Source organism: Eretmochelys imbricata, chromosome 1 (genome assembly GCF_965152235.1).
Source record: "Eretmochelys imbricata isolate rEreImb1 chromosome 1, rEreImb1.hap1, whole genome shotgun sequence".
Classification (NCBI taxonomy): domain Eukaryota; kingdom Metazoa; phylum Chordata; order Testudines; family Cheloniidae; genus Eretmochelys; species Eretmochelys imbricata.
The window spans coordinates 340,555,183-340,568,038 of record NC_135572.1 but is presented as its reverse complement, the minus strand read 5'-3'; the positions used below and the strand labels follow the sequence as shown (position 1 = coordinate 340,568,038).

The window sequence follows — 12,856 nt, the reverse complement described above, 5'->3', positions numbered from 1 at the left end:
ACAGAGGACCAAATATTCTTGATTGGAGCAGGGGCTAAGAGTGCTTTACATAGATATGAATATAAGAGCCTATCTTTAGGCATACAAACAACAAAAATACTTGTAGTCCATAGATATTTACTGAACCTATTAACAATCTCTAGGTGCTAACAAAAGGCTAGTTTGGGTTGTATCATGCAGACAATAGTAAGGGGTGGAGCAAAGGTGCACTGCTAAAATGGGAACACTAGGAGGCACTGTGTCTCCAATGCTCCCTGTTTGCACTGAGATAGTAGAGTAATTCATGGCATGTCTTCCTCCAGTGCAGCCACACCCTACTCTATACAGCCAGCCAGCACTGGCATATGGTTGGACTGAGCCATGGCTCCATCTACCCTCTATCTCTCTCCCCCCATTCTCTGTCCAGTTTCACCAAGGGGGAGGCATCTTCGGCATTGCCCTGGCACTTCCCCAAACATCATGGTTGTGACTCAGGATTCTGTATGAAATGGAGAGGGGCATGTTTCTAACTCCCTTCTCCTCAGTATGGCTGTGTTAAACAAGGCAATAATATAACTCCCGATATGTGGGGGTTTTAAAAGTCACATGGGCTATCTCAATGTCTCTTAAATAGACAGAATCCAAACCTTTTAGGGATTCCACAGGTCAAAGCCAAAACATTAAACTTTACTTGAAAATTGGTTATCAGCCAATGAAATTCTTCAAGTCAGGTGTAATGTGCTTCAAAAAAGAAAAAAAAAAAGCTTAATAAGCAGGCTGCTAAATTTTAAACTGTGACAGTTTTTTAATAGTTTCTAATGTGTAGCCCCATGTAGAAGTACTCTGTGATCCTTCCAAGTACTAATCAAAAGAGCATGGGCCATAGCCGCAGCTCGTGTAAATTGATGTTGCTTCATTGAAGTCAATGGACCTTATTATGATATACACCAGCTGAGGATATAACCCTGATCTTATGGTTTAATTGCCTATGGCCAGAAAAATGGGAGAACTGAATAGATTTAATCTGGTTTCGAGGAAAGATCTTCATGTAGCTAATTTAGTTTATAAAAAGCTTCAAACTAATTCTCCTGAGCACAAACCTGAAAACATTTGTACCAGTCCTTGCAATCCAGCATTGGTTTTAAAAGTCACATTAGCTAGAGCATACCACAGACTGTACGTTAAAAAAAAAATTGCACATTGCTTGTTTTTATTACATTTGCAGCACTGGTACTGATTTATTTTTTTTCCTTGTGCGATCTGTCTTCACTTTATCCTGACCTGTTATCCAGAAATACTCATCATGTCACTGTCGTGTTGTTTTATCGCTATTGTGATATCAAATGCAGAAATCTAGAAAGATTCTTTGCAAGGAAAACTAGTCTGAACACTTCGTAGCAGAGAAGTTGTAATGTTTTCTGTGGCTGATCACTTAGTTTAATTCAGAAAGGTGCCCTGTGTCATGATGTAAAATTCCTTCAGCATGTAAAGGGTTACCAGGATCCTGCCTAACCTGCTGAGCAGTCCACGCACCTTATGAAAATCAGGTCCTTTCTCAAGCTGTGTGCCCAAGATCACTAATTGCATTTGAAAATCTTGACCTAAGGATCAAACATCCTGAAGTCAGGGAAAACAGATCCCATAGATATCTATAGATATCTACCTACTACTGACACAGTGTAGATTACTGCTCTCCACGTATATACCCCTTTCCTCCAATGTTTTGCCTACACCCACTGTGTGTTCGCTGAAAATCAATTGTCCGTATTAATTGCTTCTTGCCTGCCTTTGCACACCTAATTAGACAGACAAATGGTTTTATTTTTGTAAAATTTAGCCCAGAGAAAAGATTTGCTTGGTTTAGCAGTTGACCAATATTTGCACACAGCTTCTGCATCAAGAACCTGTCATTCATGAGTTAGTAAACAAGTCATAGCTAAAATATAGGGCTTTCCTTTTCCCCACCCACCCATCAGATAGTGTTCACACCAGTCACACAAGGATGTTTGCAGCCCTGTAATGTTTGTTGCTTCTAAGAGAAAAATCCCTGCAAACTTTATCCTAAGTCATGTCTAGATGTAGGAAAACTCTCTGTCTCTGTCTCTCTCTCTCTCACACACACACACTGGATTAAAGTAGTAAGTATTTCTCTGCTGTAATGCATCCAGCTTTAATTTATGTAATGGGTTATTGATATGTATTTGGAAGAACAAGTATCCTCACCATTTATTCATTGAAATTCTTCCCATAACTCTGGGTTGCTTATTTTCTAATGGATATACTGGAGCTGTGTGTTTCTCTACTAAATGCTAAAGAGATTATATGATTTCATGAACCTCCCTACAGACAGTGCAACATTGACTGGCAAAGATCTTATTTTTATTTCTGATAGGCACAAGAAGACCCATAAAATGATATTGTAAGCTTTTCCTGTTCCTTGTAATGAGACTTCTAGAGTCAAACAAAGCTAATGTTAGATTGCGGAAGAGAGAGAAAAACCATCTATAAATCTATAAATTTTCCATTGCACAGGATTTTTTTAAAGGGAAAAAGAAAAGTAATCTCTTGGTTGATTTTAGCAGCAGTACAACTGCTTCAGCTTCTGCTGATCAGTATTGGGCCTGGACTGCAACTATCGGTGGTACAGAGCAAGAATAAACCGTTGCAAGATTCTTCAGTAATTGCTACAAACATTGAACTGTTGCTGCATGCCCTGCTGCTTTGGATCATTATTGTGGAATATAGCAGATTTAATAAAGTGTGTGTACACGGGTTACCAGGCATGGTCACTCCAATTTCTCTTCTAGGTTTGATGTAATCACACAAAAACGATTAAAGCTCTGGAAGAAAATCTCCCCTCTTGGGGTCTGGTTTGATAAAATCACATTAACACAGACATTATAAGCATGCAGGAAACCTCTTCTACCCAGGCTTGATTCATCCATCTTTTCCAAATTCTATAAAGCATCTCCTTCAGCCTCTACAGCCCTCTCACTAGGACTGTGGCAAGCTTCTCCCCTTGTATCATCATTCACAAGTCTTTTTCCTAGATTACAGGGGTTCACCTCTTGGTAGAGGCATTCTGTGTAGTCTTTACCTTTGAGCCCTTGCCTGGAGAGACCAAACATCCTCTACTCCTTCCCTTCAAGTCTCCCAGTAGAAAGATTCCTTCTCTCTCTCTTCACACTGGGTGATTGGACCTCCCTTTTATATCCTGGTTCTTCCTCCCCAGCTGGCCTTGCTGTAGCCTACAGTCATATGATCTGGGAATAAACAAGACACAGGTGAGAGCTGGGCCTGGACCTCTCTTAAAGGTCAAGCCACCCAGTGGCAAGGTGTAAAGGTTCTGATCATACCATGAAGTCAACGAGAAATTAAGAGAGGAGCTTGAACAACTCAGAGCATAGGGCCAACATGAAAACAATTCCTTGAATTGTGTCTTCTCAATGTGTCTGAGTGTGGGAGAATCTGGCTCTTGATGAGGATAAATTAATAAATTTTAATGCAGAAGGGGCCATTATGACCATCTTATCTGACCTACATAACATAGTTTATACAATCACCCAATGATTCCTGCATCTAGCCCAATAATTTGTGGTTGAACTAAAGTGTATGTTTTAGAAAGTAATACAAGACTCCAAGAACTGGAAAATAGGAAAATGCCATTGATCAGCAGTGTGAAAATGCCATTGATTTTACCATTTTGCAGTCTTTTTATGTTCTTGCTTTGGGACTGTCAATGCTGCTGCAGTCTAGTGTATCAAACCCTGTTTCAAGAGAGGGGTTGGCTCTTCTAATTGAAATCAGAGATTCTGTGGAGTCTTCAAAGAAGTGGACAGTCAATTACTACATCCTTTGAGGCAAGAATGCTTGAAATTTGCTACATATCGCCAGCTACAGGCAATCTTTAAAATGGTGAGCCAAATTCTGGTCTCATTTACACTGTTGTAAATCTATTGACTGAAAGTGGAATTACTCCAGGAGTATAGTGTAACTGAGAGCAGCGTTTGGCAAATAGGCCCAGATCCTCAAAAAAGTAGTTAGGCTCCTAACTTCCAGTGAAATCTTTGAAATCAGTGGAGATTAGGAGCCTAAATACATTTGAAGATCTGGTCCGTAGTCTGTTTCACCGGTAGTGTAAATGAGGAAAAAAGAGAGCGGCAATTTATTTTCACATTGAGGTGCTGGTGCTCATCAGGACACCAGTGACATGAGTTCCTTGGTGTCATACCGAAATTGTGGGCATCTAGTTACTTTACAGAACCAATTGTGCAGTTTGATCCTAACTACTGGTGACTCAATCCAACATTTTTTGTATTTTTTCCATAGCTTTGAATTCATGCTAAAATAAAAGTCCTTTCATTTATTAGACTTTTGAAATCTTTTCTCAGACTTTTGTGAGTATCTGTTTTCAGAAATAAGTATCAGAGTGGTAGCCATGTTAGTCTGTATCAGCGAAAAGAATGAGGAGGACTTGTGCCACCTTAGAGCCTAACAAATTTATTTGAGCATAAGCTTTTGTGGGCTAAAGCCCACTTCATCAGATGCATGCAGTGGAAAATACAGTAGGAAGATATATATATATAGAGAGAGAGAGAGAGAGAGAGAACATTAAAAAATGAGGGTTGCCATACCAATTGTTAATGAGACCAGTCGATTAAGGTGGGCTATTATCAGTAGGAGGAAAAAAAAACTTTTGTAGTGATAATCAGGATGGCCCATTTCAAACAGTTGACAAGAAGGTGTGAGTAACAGTGGGGGAAAATTAGCATGGCGAAATAGTTTTTAGTTTGTGTAATGACTCATTCACTCCCAGTCTTTATTCAAGCCTAATTGAATGGTGTCCAGTTTGCAAATTAATTCCAGTTCTGCAGTTTCTCATTGGAGTCTGTTTTTGAAGTTTTTTTGTTGAAGAATTGCCACTTTTAGGTCTGTAGCTGTGTGTCCAGGGAGGTTGAAGTGGTCTCCGACTGGTTTTTGAATGTTATAATTCTTGACTTCTGATTTCTGTCCATTTATTCTTTTCTGTAGAGACTGTCTGGTTTGGCCAATGTACATGGCAGAGGGGCATTGTTGGCACAAGATGGCATATATCACATTGGTAGATGTGCAGGTGAACAAGCCTCTGATAGTGTGGCTGATGTGATTAGGTCCTATGATGGTGTCCCTTGAATAAATATGTGGACAGAGTTGGGAACGGGCTTTGTTGCAAGGCATTTTTCCTTTGCATGCATCTGATGAAGTAGGCTTTAGCCCACGAAAGCTTATGCTCAAATAAATTTGTAAATCTCTAAGGTGCCACAAGTACTCCTCAGAAATAAGTAGTTGCTCATAAGCCAAACTGGTAGCTGGCTGTGTATTGAACCATGCTACAAATTCATTTTCACGTGATACATTTCTTTAGAGTTGAGCATCAATTTCTGTCCTTCTGTGAATGTTTTGCTGAGGGTGATAAATCTTAAAGCTTGAGTTAAGGTTAGATAGCAAGAGAGTTTCACAGACTCGGGAGATCAGTAAAAAACAGTTGCAATTAATTAGGAGTGCTTCTAGCTTTCAAGTATCTTAAAAGGATTGCATCTAAATGTATAACATTCCCTTTGAAAAGATGTTTTCTCAAACACAGTTGACAGTTGAAAATCCATAGCCAAAGGTAAACAAGGTGCCCTCTCTCATTCAAAACACAGCGATTCAATTTTTGATGGCTAACTGGACCTCTGTTTTAGAAAAAAGAAACTTGGAGTTCATAAATCAGAAAACCAAAAATTGAAAGATGAATATCAAAATGGTTTGAAAGATGGAAATTAAGACTTAAAGATTTAAAAGAAGAAATAAAAGACCAAGGGGAAAAAAGAGATCTGAGAAACTATATTATGGATGATATTTTTTAAGCTACCCACATTTGGAGTGATAATTTGGGCAATGCCATTGCAGACAAAAGTAATGAGATCAGTATCTTCAATAGGCACAGTATACAAAACAGGTTTGAAAGTCTGTTTTCACAAAACCCAAAGAGTGAAAATTTAACTCCTGTTATGATGATTTAAACCCAACAAATCAGAATTTTCCAAGTTAGTTCAGTTAGTTTAACCCACATGCTGATCTTTTCTTAGATATTTCTTTTAGAAATATTTTCACAGTACAATTATAACAAATAAAATGCACTTTTCTCAAACAAAGGGGTGCATTCAGTAAGATGCTTACTTTGGGAGGGGGCAAGAAACATATATCTTTGATTGAAACAGGCATTTAATTGTAAATTCATATGGGTGGCCGTCAGTGTATTTCTGCTTATTCTGTAATATGACTCATAGTTCTGATTCCAGCAAAGTAGAATATAAAAGCAAAATTCTACACTGTATGTATAGGTGCTAATTTTCAAAGTTGACTAGGGGATTTCGCCACACTATTCGCACTGAACTCAATTATTATATACAACCATTGGCTATCATACTGGTTAATGATAATTTTTTTGACTGTGCAATCTGGGAGTCTGCTTGGGTAGCAGCTGTGACCAAGATGACGATTGCTAGCTATATCTAGCTTTTAAGGTTACAACAGTTTCTCTTGGTAGTGGACTTTGTTATCATGATCCAAATCTCTGTCACCTTTAGACTAGACCACTGCACTTAACTCTACTTGGATTTACAGGGTGAGGTTTTCAACAGTGCTTAGCAATGCGATTTTATCACTGACTCCCGGGGGGACAATGTTAGGCCAGTGGTGGGTGTTCTTGAAAATCCCACCTTAAATCTGTTCAGAAAATGCATCTGGTATGGTATGGGGCAGCCTGTGTAAAGTGTAAAGCTGGTAGAAAAATTTCCAGTTGATCAGTTTTTGGAATTGCCTGTCAGGGTGCCCAGCTCCCAGTCTACCTAGACTGGCTTGCTACATGGCCAGCCAAGAATTTTTCAAACATTTCCTTCCTGCAGAAAATTTCACATTTCCAATTTTTTTTCCAGTTCAGAATGAAAATATTTTCAGAATTCCAAAATTTTCCACGGGAAGGAAATTCCAGTTTCCTCACAACCCTGGTTAAGTGTGGATGTCCCACCCCTAGCACCTTACAACAGCACTTGAGGATCTTCACTGGCTGCATGTTTCTGGGTGAAATGTAAGGTGTTGATTTTGATGCATAAAACTCTATGGTCCTGATCCAGTGCTGATAGACATCAGTGGAGTGACCCCTCATGAATTCACTGGGCAATAAATAACATGGCTTGAGGCCTGTTTATTTGAGATGGCTTAAATGGATTGAGGCCTGTTTATTTGAGATAGGACCTCTCTTCCTGTGCTATGCTGCCACAGCTTTGATTTAAGAGAGGGAGCTGCCGGCATGATGTTCTCTGTAAGGGCCTTCAGCTTTGGAAGTTACTCCCAGTTACGGTCTGAAAGGGATCATCTCTGTTGACCCTTCAGGGCACATTGCAAAGCCCATCTGTTTGCTTCTGTGGACTTTAAGGGTGGTGTATTTTCACTTGATTAAGTTACAGATGGTTCCCATAACCTACCTGATGTGAAGTACTCATCTGTTTTAAGGATTGAATCTTTAATTTCTGTAAAACTCACAGAGGAGCACAGGATTGATGCATTTTATTTTACTATACATTCATATAAAGAAAGAAAATAATAATATACCACCTAATCCAGAATAGTGCTAAATTCCATCAAACTCCTAAATGTTTTTACAGAGTATTATCAACTTTCTGAAAATGATGATTTTGTGATTTGTTTATTGCTTACTGAAAATAATCAAATTCTATTCCACTATGTTCAACTTAATAACTTTTAAGAAGTTAGCAAGTATTATTTTAACATTAGATGCAGAGATTCATCAATCTACTACAATATCCTATTTTTATCTGAATTAATTACCAAGGGTTGAAATGCTTGTTTAGTTAGAATATGTAGATTCATCAGAACTGAAACTGTTTGTGGGAAAAGGTCAGAACATCCCGATTTGGAAAAAAAAAAAAAAAAAAAGGAAGAAGGAAGAAAAAAGAAGACGAAGAAATAGTCAAAATATCAGGTTTCGATATTTTGGAAACAAAAAGTTTCATGTTCCAGGTTGAAATGCCTTTTTGTTTCAAAATTCAAACAAATTTAATTTTATTTAAAAAGGTCAAAATTTAAATGAAACATTTTGAAATAATCAGAATGTTTTGATTGACCCAATCTGGTTATTTTTTCTTTCAGGCAATCAGCCAAAATTTTTGAGAATTTGACCTTCCTGACCTTTCCATCCTGATTCAGGACTAGAAAAATATTTGAAATCTTAAAAACTGTCACTTGGCAGGAAAACCACTTCCCACCCAACTCTACTTAACATCACCACCAAAGTCAACACCATATGACTGTAGATTTCTTATATTCTGATAATATTCTTTGATGTAAAAGCAAATGTGTAAGAAAAGTGAGAGTACCTTCCAAAGACAGTATATTTGCAGTTCACAGTTGTCTCACACTCACTCTTTACAAACTCCTGCAAGATCCGCTATCATGTGTTCATCTAAATTACATGTATTTTTTTTAGATATGTAATAAAACTAAGTGCATTTGCTGTCTCAAATTAAGGATTGTTGTACGTATATCTGCCATCCTAATTAACAATTTTGCAGTACGTTGTGGTTATTAGAAGTACACAGAGTAGGTTTTAGAGTATATTTTTAGTGTTATGAGAGAGGTTGGGTCTGTGGCTTCAGTGATACAGCAATTACATCTGGGGAACTTGGGGAACTTTTCCATAATGCTCTAACATTTTTCCTAAGTTACAAAGTGACTGAACCATACTGTTATGGGGAGGGAATCCACCAGGGAGACAGGAGACACCCATGCAGATGGCTTCCATTTCCGTAGAGCTAGAGATGCCCTTCTCTGTATCTCCAACACCTTGGGAGTTGGGAGCCTCTCCTTTTGTGAATTCAGCAGGCCCATGTTCCCTTTCCACTAGAAGAATTCTCTATTGGCAAGGGCAGTGTGGTTTTGATAGTAAAATTAATCTCCATGCTCAAGTTCAGAAGCTGCTGTAGGTGTTTGTTTTCCTTTACGTAGCTTGTGATGTGTCTTCTGTCCTCACTTCTCTTCAGACAAATATCCAATATTTCTGTCTCTTCCCATACCCAGTTGTTTCTTTCTTTTGATTGCAGGCAATGGACTGGGAATCCGAGTTGTAGGTGGGAAAGAAATTCCAGGGAACAATGGAGAAATTGGAGCCTACATTGCCAAGATCCTCCCCGGGGGCAATGCAGAGCAGACAGGGAAGCTGATGGAAGGTAAGATAAAGGTGTCATCAAAAACTGGCACCCAAGGAATGTTCTATTGCATGATTTGTGGGCTACATTCATTCTTTCTCCAGGGCAGCATTCAGTGCAAAGGCAGGGTGGAAGGCATCAGGGAGTCAATTACAGCTCCCCAGTTCTAGACCCAAAACCCTCTCCAATGAGACTTAAAGCAGCATTTGGACTGTTCAATGATCAGATCCTGGTGGAAGATCCTTTAATGTCCCCTACACCAGTGGAGAATGTATACGACAGAATGGAGAAAGATTTGGCCTTGATTTTGACACCCCCGCCACTCCCAGTACATCCTGTACATAATATACTGATATAGTTTCAGGAGTTCAAAACGGTACTTGCAAATATTTGTTTGGATTCTGTGTTTAGTTTGACAATGTTCTTACCGCTTATTACACTCTCTTTGAACATTCCCATAAATGGGCGTTTCTTCTTACAAACAATTGAGGAATGGCTGTTCTTCATATGAGTACCTGAATTCATCTGCAAACAATGTTCATGTTTGGACAAGAGTTCCCTTCTCTGAATTCATCATCATTTGTTGTTGTTCTGTTTAAAATAAAATCAGTCATCCAGAGCAGAAAAAGGACCACAAATAAAGAAGACTGAATAGTCAAAGTGAGCCCTTCTTGACACCCTCCTTTCCCGACAGATTGAAATTTGTTCACATAAACTTTTTGGTACATGAACAACAAATATATTTGCAGGAATCAGGATTGATTCACAATCATTTTGCAAACATGATAAACTGAGCAGAGAATGTATTTACAAAAAGAATCATCTCAATACGCTCTGGGAATAACCAAGAGTAGAATTTAACCCAAATTTGTTGTTGCACCTTTTGGTTTTAAAATGCTTGTTATTTTCTTTGTCAATAATACTTTGTAGGCCGTAAATAAGGAAAAGGTTCTATTTTCAAAGTAAATTTAAAGATTAATGAGGGAATTGCTCAGTGACAAAAAATTTTTCTCTTTGTTTTTACTAAGGGCCTGATTCTGCCATTGATATATTGAATTAGTGCCTGATTCAGCATGTGGTTCCATTGCATTCAATGGCTTAGTCATGGAATAAGGTACATGTCTACAGATCGGACTACTGGTTGAAGAGGATTACATTAATATGAACTAGGAACCTCTTAGTTCATGTCCACAGCATCCACATGGGGAGTTACAGTGCAATACTTTGATGTGTGCTGCTATTCAGATCCCTGTAGTCCAAACTGTACAGCTGTGTAGACAAGTCCTGAGTCTGAATATATGTTAAAGTATCTGGCCCTACCTTTGTTCATGTTTCCCCACAAATATTTACACCTTCCACCCATAAAAAATGGTCTTTCATAGATATGACTGAAGTGCCTATTTCCTTAACTAAATGGGTTTTGGAAATCCAGAGGATGATTAGGAAGCAACAATGCAATATTGCCCACAATATGGAGTGTTTTGGGAATCAGGAGAGGCACTTAATGAGTGAAAATCCACTCACTGTGCTGAGCAGAAAACTAGCCTTCTGGGCTCTTTTGCTGTGAACAGCTATTGGAATAGAGTTCTAAAATAGCTCCTGACATACCATTCATTGATGTTTTCAGCTGTGTTAGGGAGAAGTTTGAATTTACTATGTCCAGCAGACAGTGTCCAACCAAGTGACTGGTCATCTGAATTCTCCTGTCATTACCACTGTGTGTCATTGCCATGGCCAGATGAACAGATTAATGAAATAGTTATCTCCTCTTTTCCCTTTCCCTCTGCATCATCGGAACAGCCATATTTTAAATTGACCTTAATAGCTCAGTTCTGGACTCAGTTATACCAGCATAACTCGGACGTAACTCCCTCAGAATCAATGGAGTTACACTGCATTTGTGTCACTATTGCTGAGAACAGAATGCAGCCCTTGGAACAGCACGGAATATAGTTTCACTGCTGCTGCGTAATCTATTCCCTATCAGGGTCAAAATGAGCATTCTAGTAGGGTATGCCCACCCACTCGATACACCTCCCATTCATCGTAACTTGCTGAAAATATATCTTGCTCCATCTTACAATTACTGCCAAGTGACTTTTTATGTTGTTTTAAAAGGTTATTGTTCATCTGCAGAGACTATCTGGCTCTGCTACGATTGCATTTCTTGGTCAGGTGTACATGTGGCTAATGCTGATTTTGTTTTCTGAACTTCTAAATCTGCTAATATGTATTTGATTTGTAGTAAGGTCTGTGGATCACCGTCTGCTTGCTGGTAGAACAGTGTGGATCCAGAATTAGTCCAACAAAGTTACTGGTACTGGTGCCTGAGAGTAGAACTTAGCCTTGTATGTTTTTCAGACTCTCTGTCTCATCACATATGAGAAGGGAGGTGCACATCTTACGCATATGGTTATTTGCAAATGTTAATGCTCTTTGATCAGCAATCTATTTGTATAGCAATCATGATTCACTTTGGTGCTGTAATGATTCGTGGCTGCCTATTATTGTACATACTCCATAGTCATCAATTAAGCATATACAAATGTCATCAGGAACAGAAATCATGACTCACCAGCCTTTCCAGGAATGTGGCCTCCACTCATTACAAAAGAGCAATATTTCCATAAGCTCTTGTGGTGCAGGAACCTGAAAGTACTGGAACAGGTCTGAAATTCCCTCCAGTGGAAGAAAGTGATGAATATATGCACAAGTCAGTATATTACAATGCATCTTGCTTGTATGTTCTTTTTGAATCTGTTAATGTTATTAGGTGTATCTGCAGTAGTGATTAGGAAACGCCAGTCTTTCTGGGTTCTCTCATCTTGAATTGCTGCAGGAGTTCAAAAATAGCTCTGATTCATCATTCATTGGTGTCACAGAAACTGGAAGTGGAAAGCTGATTCCACTGAACCGTCAAGTGCGGCTACTGTCACAGTTTGATAGACACGTGTCTGAACTCACTTTCATGTTGATAGAGACAGTTCAGTAAACTTCCACCTGTTATTGTTTTGAGGGGTGCATATAATATTTATTGAATGTATTAATTATAAAAAAAGAAAGAGAGAAAAGTGATCAGTCACAAGATTTACAAAAAGAATTACAATTTATATGTATGTATATCTATATTACAAACACAAAAATTATTAAAATTGCAAAGTCAAACATTCAAAAATTAGGAAATGCCCAACAAAGATTGCCTGAGCATCTCTCATGCATATGTATTGTGATACAGTCTTTAATTACATGATCCCATAATATTTTTCCACAGGACCCCAGTTTCATTCCATGCACATAATAGACAGTGCTCAGTTAATTAATTCAATATTTTGTTTTATCCTTATTGTGCAAGGTGTGACCTTAGGCTTTGTTTACTGTAAACTGTTCAAACCCTGCTATGGAGATAGAATTATTAATGTCCTCCTGGTCTTTTCTGTGGTGCTTATCACTCTAGTGTCTGAGTGCTTCACAAACATTAATTAATTTATATTGAGAATACCCTGTTCTTCATAGGGTAGTATTGTCCCCATTTTACAGACGGGGAACTGAGGCACACAGATTTACATCAGTAGTGTTTTCTAATTTTGGGTGTCCAATTTGAGACACTTAGGAATTTTTCAGAGTCCTTA

General features: G+C 38.4%; 1 protein-coding gene across 1 annotated transcript in view; it reads left to right on the top strand.

Annotated features, from left to right (window-relative positions):
* Window positions 1–12,856, top strand: part of PCLO (piccolo presynaptic cytomatrix protein) — a 535,987-nt gene that overhangs the window by 363,184 nt on the left and 159,947 nt on the right. The window contains exon 12 of the mRNA XM_077807877.1: window positions 9,123–9,248. Coding sequence (XP_077664003.1) covers window positions 9,123–9,248 — 126 coding nt within the window. The remainder of the gene's footprint in view (window positions 1–9,122; window positions 9,249–12,856) is intronic.